This window comes from Pelodiscus sinensis, chromosome 8, assembly GCF_049634645.1.
Source record: "Pelodiscus sinensis isolate JC-2024 chromosome 8, ASM4963464v1, whole genome shotgun sequence".
Taxonomy (NCBI): domain Eukaryota; kingdom Metazoa; phylum Chordata; order Testudines; family Trionychidae; genus Pelodiscus; species Pelodiscus sinensis.
In genome coordinates this window covers 37,397,714-37,418,111 of record NC_134718.1, presented here as the reverse complement: position 1 = coordinate 37,418,111, position 20,398 = coordinate 37,397,714, and the positions used below count along the sequence as shown (strand labels likewise).

Here is a 20,398-nt window from a genome sequence, read left to right as displayed (position 1 = left end):
GTGTGTGTGTTTTCTGTGGTCTTTAGTTCCCACATTGGCGTGTTGCTTTTTTAAAACTTCTGAAAGCATGCTACACACCTAACCCTCTCAAATTTTGGAAGGCACATCAGATATTTGGGTTGAGTGCTCTCTCTTTAGAAATCTCACATTGGTATTGTCTTTGCATTTTGTCAAATCTGCTGTAAAAATGTTCTTAAAGTGAACAATGTGTGTTGGGTCATAATCTGAGACTGCTGTAACATGAAATATATGGCAGAATGAGGTAAAACAGAACAAGAGACATGCTTCCTGACCAAGTTCAGTCACAAATTTAATTAATGCATTATTTTTAATGAGTGTCTTCAGCATGAAACCATGTCTCCTGGATTGTTGGCTAAAACATGAAGGTGTATATGAATGTTTAGCATATCTGGCACATAAATACCTTGCAATGTCAGCTAGAAAAGTGCCATGCAAACACCTATTCTCACTTTTAGATGACACTGTATGTAAGAAGCAGGGAGCATTGTCTCCCTTAAATGTAAATAAACTTGTTTGTCATAGCAATTGGTTGAAAAAGAAGTAGGACTGAGTGGATTTGTAGGTTCTAAAATTTTATGCTGTTTTTGAGTGCTGTTATGTAAAAATATCTCCATCAGTAAGTTGCATTTTCATGATAAAGAAATTGCACTGTAGTACTTGTATGCAGTGAGTTACAAAATAGTATTATTTTTTGTTTTCTATAGTGAAATTATTTGCAATCATATATAATTATATAAAATGACCAAACACTTTGTAATCTGTGCTGTATTTGAAGTCAGTATATTTGAAACTATAGAAAAATATCAAACTATATACTAAATTTTAATTGGGATTCTATTGTTTCACAGTGTAATTAAAATTGTGATTAATCACAATTAAAATTTTAAATTATGATTCCTTTTTTTAGTTAATCATGTGAGTTAACTGCAATTAACCACCCTCATGTAAATATTTTAATTATATGGTAGTATGTCCTAATGTACACTCAGTCTTCTTTAAAAAAAACCTGAAGTATTCCACAAACAAATTAATTAGTCAATAGGACAGAAGCCTTTCTTAAATCTTGCAGGTAGGGTGATTTCTCAGATTGGTGATAACATCAGATTTCTAGCAGGGCTATGAAGCTGAACACATTACATTACTATCAGATCCGAATTATGTTGTAACATCAAGATCAACAACTTTAAAGGGAAAAGTGCTAGAAATATGAAGGGGACTCTGGGGAGCCCTTTAGTTCCTATAGCAAACTCTGCTACTAATGTCAAGCATTTTCATGAATACCTTAACTGTGAGAGGTAGTGAAATGATGCTTTGGTGCTTGTTAGCATGAATAATAAATGAGCTTTTCTTTCTTTTCCTAGTTTCATAAACCATTGCAGCTCTATTTAGCATGGAGTTTTTTAGGAGATGTAACAATAGAGAGTGTCTGTTGGAATGTGTCAGTTGTCAGTTTCTGAAATATATGAAGTCACACCAAACCTTTGTTTTGGGCTTTGTTCTTCTTGCTGTTATTCATAAATTAATGTGTCCAGCTGTGCAGAACTGTAAGAGAAAGAGTCTGACTGTGTAAATGGATTTCCGCATGGCTTCATGCTGGTCTAGCTGCTTCAATAAGCTTTTTAGGAAGTGGGCTCTATTAGCCATTCATTGCAATATGTGCCCAGCCAGTGATGAAATATCCCAGAAATAGTGCTTTGGGAATAGAAAAGTGCAGTGAAATGATGCTTTGATGAAAGTTAATATATTTTTTCCCTATTTTCTTAAACTATGAATCATTATTCTTATGTTCCAGATCTTTTATACCTATTTTTTTCTGATAAATATAAATGGACATTTGATTTCCTAGTCATGTATGTTCTTATTTCTCTTTTACTAACCAAATCCCAAAGCTAAGTCATCTTGGCTATTCACTCCTGACTAAGACATAAAGCTGAAATTGGAGCCAATGAGAGATTTATCTGACTAAGGATTGAGGGAGGGATCTTCTGAGCTGCCTAGCATACTTGGCTCAGTATTGAAGATATTCAGAATTTCGTAAAGATCCTAATTCATCAGTGTATGCTTAACTTTAAGCACACAAGAAGATAAACTGAAGTCAGAGAGTCCACACGTATGTTTAGTATGCTGAATTGGGGTTGGCATAGCATAAAGATGGTCAGCTAGATCCCTAATTACTAACTATAACAGCTATTTCATGCCTCTTTTGCAGAGACTATATACAGTTCTGGTAATTATTCTGAGGAAAAAAGGGAGGGTTAATTTCCACCAAACACATTTCAATGTAGTGGTGCCATGTCGTATGATATGGGAGTTACAAAACATCATAGAGTAAATGAGGTGGAACATCTTGTTGACATAAGAGGGAAAGAATGTTTCATAGATGGAGCAAGCAATTAAGTGGAAGGAAACTTAAGTTCCATTCATAATGCCCTAAATGATGATAGATAAAACAAAAGGAAAAACTATGTAGCACTTTAAAGACTAACAAGATGGTTTAATAGGTGATGAGCTTTCATGGGCCAGACCCACTTGGCTCAGAGGAAGTGGGTCTGGCCCACAAAAGCTGATCACCTATTAAACCATCTTGTTAGTCTTTAAAGTGCTACATAGTTTTTCCTTTTGTTTTAGCAAGATCAGACTAACACGGCTACCTCTCTATTTCTATTTAATAATAGATAAGATACTTTTGAAATTTCCATGATTATTTCCCTTTTTGAGAAATGGGTATAATACTTACCTTGTGAGACATAATTAATTTTTATAGACTGAAATGGTCTTTCTTATAAAAATGTGCTCCTCGCATATTTTGTAATAATTCTTTTTATTATTCAACACTGTTCCATTTTTCAATAGTAACAGTAAGAGTTGCTTTAAGAACAAGAGCTGTGCTTTTCTGTAGTTTGAAATATTTAATTTCATTATTATATGAAACAAACTAGTTTTTATTCTATACAATGGCATATTGAATATTCATCTTAATTTCTGTTCCATCATTTGCTGTCTTACTACTTGATAAAAAAAGCCACATCTGATACTAAGTCATCTTTTGATTGCTTGCTTTTTGAAAGCATTTTTTTGTGTGTAATGACTTCTACTGTCTTGATTGATTCAGACTTTGAGTGAAGTGTGGGAACAATTTGTATAGCAGGGGTTCTGAGAGACATTGACTCAAACTGTAATCCCTTAATCTGAGGGAAATCACTTCAGGTGAGGGATGCATCAGCACCCCAGGTAGTTTCAATGTTTTGGAAAGCAAAGAAACAGCCAACAGTTTTATATTAGGTCCTTCCCCACTCAAAAGTATCACCACTTAAAGAATTTTCAAAATGATTCTGTTAAACTGGTTGGTTTTAATAACTTTGGGTGAAATCTTGGCTCATTGAAGTCAATGGTTGACTTCAATGAGGTTGGGAATTTCTCCTTGTTGTGTACCATTCCCCAATATTGTGGTTAATTTACTTACTGTATTTTTCAGCATTCTTTATACACTGAATAAGTAATACCCCAAATATTGTGAAAAATGTAACTAAAGTATGTCACAATTTTAAAGATACCAAACATATATTCAGTCCACTTGTATTCTTCTCAGTCCTTGGCAGCAGTGACTTATAGGTTAGAAAACAAAGAGACTGAAGATTATGTTCATCTATTGTAGCTGGCTTGTTCTTTTTACTGTTTTACTAGCTAAACAACTCTACTGTCTCCAGAGATCATTTCCTAAAGAACAAGATTTGCATAATTTTCAAATATGAAGTATGAAAAAATCTCCTCTTTCAGTAGTGCTAGCACAGATGATTTGTACAGCCTGAAATTCGAAAAAAAACCAACTATGCACACAGCATATATTCACTGTAGCATTACATAATGTTTGTTGTAGACAAAGCTGGAGGGAGAATTTTCATTTACTAATGTATCTCTTGTACCAAACATTCCAGTTTCCTGCGAGCTTAAAATTGCATTTTTATGGTTCCCTTTGTGGTTTTAAATCACTCGGAATAGTCATAATTGTTGTTTTGCAGTTCCTTTACTAATTAGTTATATATACTATGATTATTTCAATTTATCTTTTACAAACACATACAGAGCTATACTGAAACAATTTCTTAAATATTTTTCAGTTTAAGAAAAGTTAGACATGAAAAGACTTCCATATGAGGTAAATAAAAAAGATGAACACTATATATTTTACAGAGGGGATGCATGAGGTCACATGCTCCTGATATGTAAACTAAGAATCAGTTTAAAGATGGTACATTGGAATACAGGCAGTCCCCGAGTTACGCAGATCCGACTTACGTCGGATCCGCAGTTATGAACGGGGCCCGTCTCCCTGGTCTCCAGCAGACCAGGGAGAGGAAGCAAAGCGGCGGAGCACACGGGCAGCGGACAGCCCAGAAGCGTGTGCTCCACAGCTTTGCTCTGCTTTGCTCCCCGTCTCCCTGGTCTGCAGACCAGGGGGACGGGGAGCAAAGCCGTGGAACATGCGGGCAGCGGGCAGCGGACAGCCCAGTCGCGTCTGGGTTGTCCCGCTGCCCCCGTGCTCCATGGCTTTGCTCCGGACGCCTGTGGTACAGCAGCTGGGGCACTGCTGGTTGGTCCTGTAGCGCCACTCTGGGCGCTACTGGACCAACCCGGCAGCACCTCAGCTGCTCTGCCCCAGGCGTCCTGATTCAGCCATTGCTGGTCAGTTTCAGCATCGGCTGAATCAGGACGCCTGGGGCAGAGCAGTTGGGGTGCTGCTGGGTTGCTCCAGTAGCACCAAGGAGCCGCGCTACTGGAGCCACCCAGCAGCACCCCAGCTGCTCTGCCCCAGGCGTCCCCAAGTCAGCCGCTGCTGAAACTGACCAGTGGCTGACTACAGGAAGCCTCTGCCCCGGGGCTTCCTGGAATCAGCCGCTGATCAGTTTCAGCAGCAGCTGACTTGCGGATGCCTGGGGTTCTTAAGTTGAATCTGTATGTAAGTCAGAACTGGCGTTCAGATTCAGCCGCTGTTGAAACTGTTCAGTTTCAGCAGCGGCTGAATCTGGATGCCAGTTCCGACTTACATACAGATTCAACTTAAGAACAAACCTACAGTCCCTATCTTGTATGTAACCCGGGGACTGCCTGTATTAGAATTATACTGTATTACCAACATAAAATTTCAGGGGCACATACTGAAATTAAAAGGCAACAAAATATAAACTGATAAAAAGATATATTTACATAATGAACCTACATCGCGGTCACAAACTATCAATAAGACCAAAAGGTTAACAGGGTTGAAAAAATGATAGACATTTATATGGGTAGTAAGAACATCCACGATTCCATGCAAGACATACATTTTCTAACGGGTACAGTTCCTCAGGCTGAGAATTTGAGTCAACCACAAATTGTCTGGAAATGATAAAAAAATTTCTCATGATCAGATTATTCTATAACCATCCATTATGAAATTTCCTGAACCATTTTTGAAGAATTTGATACTTGCAATTGGTGATAGAATGTTAGTTTTTATGGAAAATTAATTTGATCAGGCAAGGCAAATTTCTATGATACTACATAATATGTAGCAAGAAACTGAACATAATACTGAGGGGGCTACGTCTAGACTGGCACGATTTTCCGGAAATGCTTTTAACGGAAAAGTTTTCTGTTAAAAGCATTTTCGGAACAGAGCATCTAGATTGGCACAGACGCTTTTCCGCAAAAGCACTTTTTGTGGAAAAGTGTCCGTGGTCAATCTAGACGTTCTTTTCCGCAAAAAAAGCCCCGATCGCCATTTTCGCAATCAGGGATTTTTTGCGCAAAACAAATCTCAGCTGTCTACACTGGCCCTTTTGCGCAAAAGTTTTGCGCAAAAAGGACTTTTGCCCGAACGGGAGCAGCATAGTATTTCCGCCAAAAGCACTGATTTCTTACAGTAGGAAGTCAGTGCTTTTGTGGAAATTCAAGCGGCCAGTGTAGACAGCTGGCAAGTTTTTCCGGAAAAGCGGCTGATTTTCCGGAAAAACTGGCCAGTCTAGACACAGCCACAGTGTAGAAGTTATCGGACCCACAGTTTTCCTCACAAATTATCTTTCAAACACAGAGTTGCACATTGCAGGATTATGGATGAAATCCAGCCTCCCTGAAGTCAATGGGAGTTTTGCCTTGACTTCACTGGAGCTACAGTGTTGCCATCAGTGAATTGCACTTGAGTCATACCCTCTGTTCAGGTATTCTACTCTTTGTTGTGATATCAAGAATTCTCAGAACATAAGGAGATCAAGTTTGCTCAGCTCATGGTTGGATGACCTTCACTGAACGTTACAGGTGCTGCAGAAAGTTATGATTCACTTACTGGATATCTCCCCTCTGCTTAAAAAATAAGAATGCACAATACCACATTGTGACAGCTTCTCAGGATTCTGGGACCGAGAAATCATTTATCACCTTCCCTCCAGCAAGAGGAATATTTGCTTGTGCTTAACTGGGTATCATTTCCATGATACCATCAGTCTCCTCAGGGCTCTGCTGTACTTTGACTACAGTACTTGCAGGTCAATAGAAAGTGTACCTTTGTCCCTGATTCCCTCTGAAACCATCTCCTTGTAGCATCTAGCCCCCATCATTGGATGCTCAGAGAAATCACCTGATTTTGTGTACCTACAAGACCAATATACATACAGCTTAAGTGGTACAACTCAGGTGTTTTTAATACATCATAGCAACTATAAGCTTATTATCAAAGTCAAAGATTCTAGAGATACTGAGGATAATGGAAATAGAAATGATTACATACAAAACAAAAAAATATGACATGCTTTCAGAGTCTAAAGTTAACTTCAACAGGCTAAAATCCCTGTCTAAAATGGTTTCTCTCCTAAACCAATCCTCCAGCATCACCAACCAATGTGTCTAGGACTTTGCTTTTTGTATTCATGAAAGCTATGTCTTTTTTCCTCACTCTTGGGTAACAAATTGTCCTGGTGCTTCTCTGTTTATTTCGCAGAATTCATTATTTAGTCTCCAGAGTCAGGATGAAGCCTGTGGTTCCTTCCCTGGCTCCAAGCTGTCCTCAGCTACTGACTCAGGGTTCTGCTGTGTTCTCTTGCAATGTTTAATCTCCATATGAACCTAGGCAAACCCGTTGTCTGGTTACCCTGCTGTGATGGAGAGTCTAAGAAATATTTTCACTACATATAAACAACTCCTTAAATATCCATCCAATGTCTGAGAATTCCATGATATACGCTTTAATTAGATACTAATTCTATCAGTTAATCACAGTTAATTCACAGGATTAATTACAAATTAATTGTGGTTAAGCACATTTTTAAACAATAGAATATCAATTGAAATGTATTAAGTATTTTGGATATTTTTCTACATTTTCAAATATATTGATTTCTATTACAATATAGAATACAAAGTGACAGTGCTCACTTTTATTATTTTTTCACTATTAAAATGATAAAAGGATAAAGCATCTTTTAGTTCACATTATACAAACATATAATTTTTCTTTGTTAGATGACTGCATTGAAAAACAGAACAATGTAAAACTTTGTCCACTAGGTCTTACTTCTTGTTCAGCAAATTGCTCAGACAAATATCTGTAGAAGATAATGCTGCTTGCCTCTTACTTGTAATGTATCCTGAAAGTAAGAACAGGTGTTCACGCAGCAGTTTTGTAGCCAAGGTTGCAAGTTATTTACATATCAAGTATGTTAAATGTTCGTATGCCCCTTCACATTTCAGCCAACATTCCAGAGGATATGTTTCCATTCTGAAGATGGTTGTTGGAAAACAATGTGCTAATTAAATATATCACTGAACTCCTTGGGAGAAAAATTGTATGCGTCTTGTTCTGTTTTACCTGGTCTGCCATACGTTTCATGTGATAGCAGTCTCAGATGATGACCCAGGACATGTTTGTTTCAAGAACACTTTCACTGCGGATTTAAAAAAATGAAGAGAAAATACCAATGTGAAATTTCTGAAAATAGCAAAAGCACTTGACCTCTAAGGTTCAAGAATCTAAAGTGCCATCCAAAAATCAGAAATGGAAGAGATTGAGAGCATGCTTTCAGATGTCTTAAAAAGACCACCACTCGAGAAACAATGGAACTGAGCCACCAAAAACAAACCAACAAACAAACAAAAAAGCAATAAACCTTCCATTGGTAGCATCAGACTCAGATGATGAACATGAACATGCATTTGTCTGCACTGCTTTGGATCATTACCAAACAAAACTCATCAGTAGTAAGGACATATCTTCAAGAATGGTGACTGAAATAAGAAGGGACACATAAATCTTTAGCACATGCAGTTACATCAGTGCCACATGAATGCCTAGTCTCACTTTCAGGTGAAATTCTAAACAAGAAGCTGGCAGCATTGTCTCCTGCTAGCTTGTTTGTCTCAATGATTGGCTAAACAAGAAGTGGGACTGAGTGGACTTGTAGGCTCTTATATTTTGCATTGTTTTATTTATAAATTTGGGGGGGAAGGTGTACGTAATTCAATATTTGTAAGCTCAACTTTCATGATAAAGAGATTGTTCCTCTGTCTTCATCTTTGGTGAATTGAAAAATACTGTTTCTTTAGTTTTTTATACTGCAAATATTTATAAGAATAAATATATAAAGTGAGCTCTGTTCACTTTGAATTCTGTGTTAAGTCAATACATTGGAAATGTAGAAAACATCCAAAATATTTAAATAAATTATATTATAGTTTAATAAAATGTAATAATTAATTGCATTAATCACACAATTAATTGTAATTAATTGCTTTCATTGCTTGAGAGTCATATTAGATATCTTTATGGATAGACATGAAATCAGGGTGCTGGGTACAATGATTTTTTCAGGCCTGTTAGAAGTTGCTGAAACTTCTAAGTATTGAAGCCTTAGCCAGCTGGCACAAGTGGGCTTTGGTGTCACAAATATCCTTATATCACCAGAGAATATGTTGTGGAATCAGGACCAAATTCTTCCTTCAGTTGTACCAGTGCAATTGAAGTCATCAGTATAAATGAGGTCAGAATTTTTTCCTTTAAAGAATAAGTAGAATAATGTGAAGGGTGGCTTGTATATGTAGGTGGATTGTATATTTTATTGTTTCAATGGTACACTCAGACCTATGGATGTCAATGGGAGAAGGAGCTGGCCCAAATTTTTCAAAGTGACCGAGTAAATGGAATAATATAAGTCTAACAATGAATTCTATTAATGCAATTGGTGCTTAATTATTATGATATTTATTTACTGATGCATTATTAATTATAAACTGAAATTCTGATCTTAGTTTAGACTCTGAGTAATTTCTACAAAGTCTTCATTACAGGCTTCTCTCTCAAGCTTTATAGAAATGGATTTTTTTAAAAATAATTTTATCCTAGAAAAAGGATAGTGAAAAAGGATATAGGATGTGGGCTAGAGTTAATGTTATAATAAAAAAAAAGTTTATACTGAATTGTACATTTGATACTGTACCAAAGAAAAATACTTTAGCTGCATTTGCTAAAACCTAAAAGTCAAGAGGATTTTTATGTAACTAATCTTTTATTAGCACATTTCTTTCGGACAGATCCTCTCCCTTTGACCAAGAAGTTCCAGTAGAAATCTGTTTTGTGTTAAACCTGCTTATAGAAAATGGCATTTTTGTTTTTTAATAATGTTTATTTTTTATAAATTTATCATTTTAGCAGTCATATTATATTAATCAGTTCTCTATTTCCTCATATAACTGTGCATCCAAGACTTTGGGACCTCTTTTGACCTCAAATTTATCTCAGGGATAACACAATATCTAAAACAGTATTTGTTACATATTCTGTATGATCTGTTCCTATATCATCTAAATTAAATATGATGTCGGCACTATTAATGACTCCTGCCTAAGTAGTTATAAAGAAAATGTATACAACTGTCCACTTGCCACTATTCTCCTTAAGGTGGCAGACTACACAGTCATATAAGGTCACTTGTGTTAGACAGATCTGATTAAAATAGTGTACACAAAATACCTGTTAAGGAGACTTAAATTCCATAATGTCTCAATGAAGTAAACATTTATAAAAGACTCCTTAAGTTGAGACATTCTTAGTTAAAACAGTACTTTATTTTCTTCAGTGGTGTTTTCTTTTATTGTAGCTGTTATTTATTTTAAAACCTGGAAACTTTTATGAAAAACATTTTATCATCACAATGTTAAGTTTGTGAAATCAAGCATACAAAAGGCAGTACATTCCAAATTTGTTGAGTGATGTTCTGGCTTCACTGACGTCAATGGGAGTTTTGCCATTGACATCAATACAGTTGGTGTTCCACCCATTGTTTCTAAGATAATATTAACTGAGTTATTATAGGTCCTGCTTCTGCTTTTCTTATGCAGAAGAAATGCCTATTGACGTAATTGGAGATTTTATTGAGAGAGGAAAAATCAGACTGTCATAATATTTTCTACTGTGTGGAAAAAGTAGTTTGTGCTCATAGAATTACACACTGTCTGCTAATTCCTATTCCCCCCCACCCCCGTCTCCACTGCTCATACTGATTCACCCTGATCTGACTCCTGAAGCCTCCCCCTCTGCTCCCATCCACTGTGTCCTGGACCTCTCACCACTCCTGTCTAACCTCAGCTTCTGTCCTCCCAATTTCTACTCCCCCTTTCCACTGGCTTCTGTCCTCCAACAGCTTCTGTCCAACATCTCCAACCACTATCTTCCTCTCCCCCTCAATTTCTGTCCCTACCCCTCTCCTGTCTCCTGCCCCTCCCTACTTCCTTCTACACAACTTTCTCTCATATCCTCCCAACTCTCAACAGCACCCCATTGCTTACCCTTTTATATCCTAGGAGGGCAGCTTCCTGCTCCTCCTTAGCATTGCTAGCAGACAAAGGGTAGACTCTTAATATGTCAAAATTCACACTTCAATGAAGCTCTGACAATTTACACTAGCTGAGGCTCTGCCTCTACATACTTATTAAATACAACTAAACTAGCTGAAAATAACTACGCCTAGATGGGTGTGTAGATGAGTTAAATACTGATCTCAGTTTCACAAAATAAGCATATGGAAACCCTGCCCACAGCCACATAAACACATTTGCCAAGACAGTAACAATAGCATCTGGTTTTACTACATATTTTTTAAAGGGCAAAACTGAGCTCTAAGAATGATGCATTAAATCATATAATATAAACCAGGATTTATAATTAATTCCTTAACATACAATATAAACTGAGCTCTAAGAATGATGCCTTAACATATACTATAAACATGCAGCCCATGGCCCATTTGTGTGTGTCCTGTGGTGCAGTTTGGGTTTACACAGGGCTCAACACGTGGCCTGTGGGTGGGAGCCAAAATAAAAAGTAGCCAGTATAATGATCTTCTGTTGAGATGTGTTTTAATAGTTAAATTCCTGGACTATCATTGCTCATTAAAAGTGCTGTCATATGGATGGAAATTGCGTAAATATTGCATCTTATTAAAATCAGCAGAACTGACTTAAATGGGGCCTGCATGTTGTGTAGTCTTGCCTTAATCTTTGTATTCATTCCCATCAGTGTGAAAAATCTGTTTGCATATATTTGCATTTATATTTGCATGTATATGCAACCACACTTAAGTTGCAGCCCTCTTCATGTGCTGTGAGTATCACTGTGGTACCCAGAGCTTGCAAAGTTGAGTAGCCCTGATGTAAACTAATGTTCCTGTCATTACTTTAAAAAACCTGAACACAATTTGCAACATAGATGTGTAAAAATATGTGCTTAGACGTAGCCTAATATTCTGCCAAAAGTGAGACCTGGATTAGAGTGAAATGTTGAGATTCCTTTTTTTTCTCCCTATCTGTAGGGTTTTCCAAGCCACAGCTGAGGCCTTAGGATCTTTTGCCCATCATATTTGTTCCCCTTTTTATTCTCTGTGTTTTGCAAGTGGAATCTTCTTGTATGAGTAAGATATTAGACAAACACAATTGCTTTTCAGAAACAAATGTTATATTTTCCTCTTTTTAAGATGATCTAATTAGACTGTAAGGATATACTGTACCCGTAGCTTGATAAAAGACACACAATTTGAGTTATGCAAATTGCGTATCTTATTTTGATCTTATTTCAAAATAGTTTATTTCATAATTTGGCACTGTCTACATAGCACCAAATTTGAAATAATCCGCTATTCCAGAACTTTCCTTACTCCTCGTGGAATGATGTTTACAGGGATGTTAGATTAGCAAGCCCATCAAACTTAGAAAAATATGCTGTGAAGACACAGGATAGCTATTTTGGGATACTCCAGTATCAGTTTTGGTTACAATGTATGCTTCTTAATAATAGCAGAGAAAATGAAAAAAGGCAGATTCTTGGTTTATTTAGTTGAAGCTCAACTGTAGGATCTGAGTGAAAAAAAGGCATTAATGTTTTTCTGGTCTCTCCAGGACCATTTTATCTTTAATCATCCAGATGTAAAATTATTACACCTTTTGCAGAAAATATTAGACGACAACGTACTACTTAGATTTCAGTTAGAGCAAGTGAGAAGCCAATAGTATTAGAATAAACTCATATCCCACTTTCATCCTTATTAAAAATTGGAATATAAGTATTTCAGAATGTAATTGCTGCTTTCTCCTCTAAGTACATTCCCTCCACAGTACTCTTCTGAAATTCCATAGCACTCTTCTGAAATAGCCACACGTGGAGTCCGCTGGTAGCTCATTTATAAGAGATCTGGAAATTAGGTAATAAGGTAATTTAATATGGTGCTTCTATTTAGTTAGACGTACATATGATTTTCCTCATTATTTTTTAAGATATAAATCATAGAATATGAGTCGCTGAAAATCTAGTTCTCCTAGATGACAGTAATTTCGCGATAATTTCATGGAAGCTGATAAAGAATAAGGGAAATTGCTTAATTTTCTTTGGGAAAATTTTACTTGTTGGTTCCAAAATGACCCTGAAGATCTGAAGATGTCAATAGTTATTGTGTCTGTGGTTTACTTATATAAGTTTCATCATGCTATTCACAGATCATTTAAACAACTCTTTGGATATAGAAGGTATCACTTTCAAGGGCATAGTCCATCCAGTGAGGGGTAGTATGATCACCGGCTCCGTAACTGAACTAGCGGTTCGAACTAGTCCGAACTAGCGGGGTAGTGTAGACATACCCAAGAATATTAGTGATGAGTGAATTAATAGTGTTCCAATGACCTGCCACCTTTCAGATGCACATTATGACAACTTTGTGTTAGGTGCAGTGAATATGTCAGGCATGGCCAGAGTTGCTGACAGATGATCCACAAAGGGACTTGTGGGTGTCAGTAGTCTAAAAGCATGAACCCAATATACTTTCCCAGGCAATGAGAAAATTTCAGTTCCAATAAAGTATTCAGCTAGTGTAGTGATTTATTTGTGATTGAGTTACTCAGTGATCCTTGAAAAAACTGAAAGGCTTCACTAAGCAAATGAAAACTTGAATAGATAGGAGATTGTAAGTACTGTATGAGCAGCCTAGGAATTTAGCTTATTCTAAAATATTACAGCTGTTTAATATCAGTAGGGGGTTGTTTGCATTGGGAAGCTATTATAAAATAAACAAGGGTGTGAATTTAAAGTGCAATAGGTATTCTACACTTGTTCCCCATGTGGATGCTTTAATTTTGCATAAAGGCTTTGCCTACACTGCAGCTGGGAGTGTGCATCCCAGCTCAGATAGACAGATATGCACTAGCTCTGCTCAATCTAGGATGCTAAAAATAAGTCTAGCTGAGGACGGCACAGCTGTGTTGGATTGGACTAGTCATCTGAGTACAAACCTGATTTTCCCTCCCACCTTGCCACCCCCTGCCTCCACCATGTACTAGCCTGTTATACTGCTCGCAATACTGCTATTTTTAGTGATATTTTTGGAGCAGAAGTGTCTGTCAAAGCTTAGAAGCACACTTCCACTTACAGCATAAACATCCTCTAACTGTCCCTTTTTTGTGATTTAGGACATCCCAAGAGTCATTCTGGGCTGTTTCCCTATGTAGGCAAATCCTAAATCCTGTGATTCTTTATCTACTGAGAGTGCTGAGATTGGCAAAAATTTTAAGAAAATGTTGTCAGAAAACAGTATAAATATCACATTTCTCTTCATATGCATGTCATTGTTTGAATAAAGAAGTTTATCAGGACATTAATTTAGACAGACACTTGCATAGCCAATTATCAGTTCATATTTTTAGTTAACACCACCATTGTATATTTTTTCCTTGCTCTTTCCTTCGTGACTCTTAAGTATATCTATAGTTTGAGCTGAAGGTGTTATTGCTAGCACAAGGAGATAACTCCTTCTGATCAAACTTGCATGCTAAAAATGGTTCAAGTAGCAGGATGGGCTAGCCACTCCTGAGTATGTGCCTCGGGTCTTTGTCAGGCATACACTGGAGTGGCCAATCTATCCCACAGCCTATGGCTACATTCTATTCTTAGTGTAATAATTCAGCCAGAACTAGACTTAAATAGCTCGAGGGTGGGAGGTGGTTTCTTTCCAGCTTTGGAAGGTTAACCTGGCCAGGCATACTGTGTTTTAGACTTTTACTTTTGGAGACCACCTGGTTCCCAAGGTAAGGGCCTTAGATTTGTTATTACTTGTGCTCCTTGCCTGGGACTTCATTAAAGGAGACCTATATCTTTTTATTCCTAGTTTCTTTTGGCTTCTCATGTTCCTGATCTGTGCAGGTAGGTTGGCTGGCACCCAGCTGAGGGAAGGAAAGGTAGAACTCACCAGCAGTGCCACATCTGGTTAAAAGGGGGACCCACTCCATTAGTTACATGTCAAACACTTACATCCGCAACATAATTTGGAGAATCTAAACAGTGGCTTCATCATAGAGATAACAGAATTTGTATTTAACCTTTGTAAGAAGTTAATGTGATTCATATTGATTAGGACATCATCACAAATGACTAACAAAATGATCACACTATGAACATAGCAGATATTTTAATAAAATAAACATGGAAGTCCTCTAAAAACAGGATATTCAAGTGTATTTTTAAAGTATTGGTTTTACTTCCTAATGGAAGAGTGTTCATCACTACAGATTCAATGAACATTTAAATATTCATTGCTTATTAACGTATGAAGGAATTTCAGGATCTAAATAATCAGATGATGCACAAATGTACTACTTGTTCAAAAAGAGTGATTTTTGTAATAGTTGTACATTGTTGAAAAACAGCAATCTACTGAAAATTGTGATACCAACTCTGATCTGCCAAGAATGAAGGGCTTACCCTCACGAACATTTAGATTGAATGAATGCATGAAGCTGGGATGTCATTCCATGAGGCATTGGCCTGCTGCCTGTTAACTGCCTCTGGGGAGCTTGCTGTTGCACACTAACTATTCATTAGAGTGGGCTTGTCTGTAAGTAAGATCATGTAAATTGAGGATAGTTGTAGTTTGAATCAAAGCAAAGTCCCACCATTTCATTTGTTACCAGTAGTTTCAATTTATTGTTCCCTTTGCAGACATAATGTGATGGATCAGCCACTACTGATGACATGACATAGGAAATTTAGAGTATATGGGAACTTATTTTGAAACTCCAAGACAAAAAGTACATAAATGTGAAATTATGATTGAATACATAAAATATATTACAAAGTTATTATAATTATCTCCTAATCCAAGCATTATTAACCAAGGAAATTCAGAGAGAAGCTTATTTTTTAAAGAAATCCAAAATGTTAAGATATGGAAGTGACATCCTGAAGTAACCATATAATTACGGTGAAGGCACATTCTGCATGGTGGCAGATTTTGATTTTGAAGACTCATTCAATCTAAAGATGTAAAGGGGTAATAGGATAACTTCTTACCCAGTAATCATCAACCTGCAGTGAGCAGGCCTGGAGCAGAGGGCACAATGTGGTGGGCTCGGCTGGCCTGGCCAGAGCAGCTGGCAGGGTGGGCCTGTTCAAACCAGAGCAGCACCCCCTTTTTGTCACGCTCTGGGTAGGAAGCTGCTCCAGGTAGTCAGGGCCCATCTGCTCTGGCCCAGCCAGGCCCATCGTGTTGCTCCTCAGGAAGGGGGCTGCTCAGTGGTTAAACATAGTATTTAACTGGTTAACTTTTTAAATGACAGTTTATATTCATAATATATCTTTTCTCCCTCATGATGACCCTATCCTTTATATGGAGACTTTAGTTCTGTTTCTGATCACAGATTACCTGCTTCCTTTTAAATTAATATGGAATCATAGAACTAGAAGGGAATTGATCTAGTTCAGCCCCCTGCACTAATGGCAGGACTAAGCATTATGTAGATCACCTTTAACAGGTGTTTGGAAATGTTTAAGACCAGGTTAGTAAATGATGGAGATTCCACAATCTCCAAAGGCAATTTATTCCTGTGCTTGATCACTCTGGCAGGAAGTTTTTTATTCATGTACAGCCAAAGCAGCCCTTAGCCAATTGTTCTTGTTCTATTCTTAAAGGCTAACGACAACTATTTACTTCTGTCCTCTTTGGAATCATAGAATCATAGGATTAGAAGAGACTGCAGGAGGTCATTGAGTCCAACCACCAATCCTCCTAACAACCTTTTATGTACTTCACTTCTGCAGACAAAACGAACCCATTTTTTTTAAAAAAAAATTCTCTCATTGTTCATGCTTTCTAAACCTTTCATCATAGTTATTCCTCGTCTCTGGACTTTCCTTAATTTGTTCATGGTCCTTGAAATGTAGCACCCAGAACTAGACAGAATACTTCACTTGAGGCCTAATCAGCGCAGAATAGAGAGGAAGAATTACATCTCATGTCTTGCTTAAAGCACTCCTATTAATATAGCCCAGAATTATGTTTGATTTTTGTGTGAAGAGTATTTACTGACATTTAGCTTGCTGATCCACTGTGACATCTGGCTTCCACTATGTGTTATAATTTCTATACAGTCCTTTCCCATTTTGTGTGTGTGCAACAGATTGTTCTTTCCCAAATGAAGTACTTAGGATTTGTCCTTATTGAATGCTACCCTATTTATTTCAGACAATTTTTCCAGTTTCTCCAGATCTTTTTAAGTTTTAATGCTATCTTCCAAAGCACTTGCAAACCCTCCCACGTTGGTGTTGCCCACAAACTTTAGAAGTGTACTCTCTATGCTATTATATACATTATTTATGAAAATATTGAACAAATCCAGACCCAGAAATGATCCCTCTGGGACCCCCTCAATATACCCTTCTGTCTTGAACAGGAAAACCTGTGATAAATACTGCTTACTAATGGTTTTACACCCACTTTATAGTAGCTTCATCTATGTTGCTTTTTTCTAGTTCATTTATGAGAAAGTTTTGTAAGATAGTATCAAAAAACTTCTTATGGTCTAAATATACCATACCCTCCACTCTACCCTCCTGCACCCACAAGGCTTCTTACCTTGTCACGAAAAGCTATTAGACTGATTTAACATGATTTGTTCTAGACAAATCCCTGCTGATTCTTACTTATCACCCTTATTACCTTCTAGGTGTTTACACATTGATTACTTAATTATTTACTCTGTTATCTTTCCGGGTACTGAAATGAAGCTGATTGTCCTGTATTTCCCCAGATTTTCCTTATTTCCCTTTTTGTAGATTGGCAATAAAGTATATGATATGTTTTAATAAACCGTGACTGAGAAATACAGGAATTTGTAATAGACAGTGAAACAGTAGTTGAGGGAAATTCCTCTTTAAACCAGTTCCCCTTTTAAAAGTGTTCCAAAATCAAGATACAGTAGGACAGAGTTCTTGAAAAACTTTTGGGGCCAATGGAAATTTTACCATTTATATGATTGCAGTAGGATCAAATCCTACTTCGCTTTGCTTCCTCTAAACCATGGATAAGTCTAAAACATTTCTCAAACAACATGATGTCAGTAATAGTGTATTTGAATCACTTATTGTACTGATTAATAGAACGGATATTTTTTGTTCCTTTCTTTCACCATACACTGTAAAAACTTACTATTTGCATTTGCTCCAACACTTTCTGATGGCACAGTTGTTTCTAAGGCATTTTCCAAAAATCCCTTACACCCTGATGAGATCTTTGAGTAAAATTAGATCTATTTTTGGATTGTGCATGTTCAGTCCATTGCCCAGTAGATTATTTTATGTTAATAGTTTATGTTTCTAAAAACGAGTGATTTCCGTATTCTCATGAATAATTAATTTCCTCTGCAGTTCACAAAAGGTTTTTCACATTTGAGATTTGCTAATTAAATTTTTCCCCTTGTCTTGTTTTTTCCAGCTCTCGTAAATGTGAAACTTTGGGCTATTGATCGGCAATGTTTTCAAACAATAATGATGAGGACAGGCCTCATCAAGCATACTGAGTATATGGAATTTTTAAAAAGGTATGGCACTTGTTTACTTTTTGAAAAATACATTAAAACTCCTGTCCTCACTTACAGCTTTTGGTGAGTGCAGTGTGTTGATTGTCTCCTCTTCTCATCTCTTCTAATTTGTTGTTAAACCACCTGTAAGCCATATCCTACAGAAGAAAGGAGGAACACTGCTAAATGTAGTCTCATTACCATTCATTTCTTCCAATTGTAAGTTATTAGTTTGCAGAATCATTTGCAAAAAGGACCACAGCATAATTGCATCAAACCACAGTTTGCATTTTAAAAGACTGCACAGTTATGAATCCTTCAAAGCTACCTCATTATAAAAAATATGAATCAAAGATATGAATTATAACTTCTCAGTAGAAAAAAATCTAGTTTACATGCTATTTAGGAAATTGTCCAATTTAAAGTGCATTTTTATTCCTTTGTCAAACAGAGACAAAGGCAAGTGAAACTAAGGTTTATTATATAGGTTTCTATGGGATATGGGTCAATTGACTAAGAAAATGGAGTTATAAAGTGATGTCCTATCTTTCAAACCTGAATTAAATCTTAATAAATTTGACTCCGTTCTGGTAGCCATCTCTCAAAGCATCATAAATCTGCTTTACTTTAGTAATGCATCATGCACCAATAAATAAGTATATTATGACAATGAAAAATAAAGCTAGCCTTATGTTAATAAAATAAGTTTTGAAAGACCAAACCCTGAAGTTCTTTTTTCCAGAAAATACCATTGAAGATTGGCATGAGATGACAGGCCACAACTAAATCACTAAATATTTCATCACATGTTATTCCCAAATACTAACCTTACCCATTAGACTTTAGTGCTACTGAAGCATTTCCTTCCAGTCCTGGTTCCTGTCACTGTGAGTCACATAAAAGGATCTGGCGAGAGAGTGGATGCTATGACTGAGGTGCTGAATAAATACATGGTGGAATCACCATTTCTTTTCTCCCCGTATTTTTGAGTGAATAGGGACTCTTGGATTTGGCCTTTTCCAAAAATAAATAAATTTTATAGTGCTTTCAGAAGTAATCATGATTATTTCAGTGAATTTATTATTAAATTTATTTACAAGGTATTGCCAAATGATAGTAATAGCTCTAAAGACCCTTTTATTTTAAAGCATATTTTGATACGTATTGCAAACAATAAACATTAGTGCAATAAATACTAAATAATATCTCAGCTGAATAGCCATTTTTACATATATCTACCAATATCTATACTACTTGATACTGTGACTGAATAGGGCTTTTTAACATTGAGATCACTAATATTTAGTGTTATACAGTTTTATGTGGTTAGTTTACTTTGTTTCTGACCTACATTTTACTTATTTTTTAAAAAGTATATGAGTATAAAATCAAACAAAATGAATTTACCATTTGTTTCCAAAATACAATGTGCATAGGGGCGAGCTGAATTGATTCTGGAAAATTCTAATTAGGGGTACGTCTAAACTACATGCCTCTGTCGTCAGATGTATGTAGATCTGTTGTTTTGGCAAAGTCAAATGAAGCCGTGAATTAAATGATCACGGCTTCATTTAAATTTACATGGCTGCTGCGCTGAGCCGACACACAGCTGATTAGTTGTGTGTCCGCTCAACACGCTACTCTGGACGCTCCCCTGTCGACATCAAAGCCCTTTGTCGGCAGCCCCGGTAAACCTCATCCCACGAGGAATAATGGGGCTGCCGACAAAGGGCTTTGATGTCGACAGGGGAGCGTCCAGACTAGCGCGCTGAGCAGACACACAGCTGATCAGCTGTGTGTCGGCTCAGCGCAGCAGCCATGTAAATTTAAATGAAACCGCGGTCATTTAAATCGCGGCTTCATTTGACTTTTCCTATGTGTCTTATCTACATGCCTCTGACGACAGGATTCCAGAAGAAGAGGGGGTCCTGTGGGAGACAATAATATATATTTATGTAGTTAAAGACAGTGTTATAATGTGTGGGGGGGAGGGGGAGGAATTAAGGTGGCACACAGA

The 20,398-nt window shown here is 36.9% G+C and overlaps 1 protein-coding gene across 5 annotated transcripts in view; it reads left to right on the top strand.

Moving 5' to 3' along the window:
* Window positions 1–20,398, top strand: part of PRKG1 (protein kinase cGMP-dependent 1) — a 1,023,509-nt gene that overhangs the window by 656,404 nt on the left and 346,707 nt on the right. For all 5 annotated transcript variants that reach the window (XM_075935047.1, XM_075935048.1, XM_075935046.1 and 2 more), the window contains one exon: window positions 18,297–18,402. In XM_075935047.1, coding sequence (XP_075791162.1) covers window positions 18,297–18,402 — 106 coding nt within the window. The remainder of the gene's footprint in view (window positions 1–18,296; window positions 18,403–20,398) is intronic.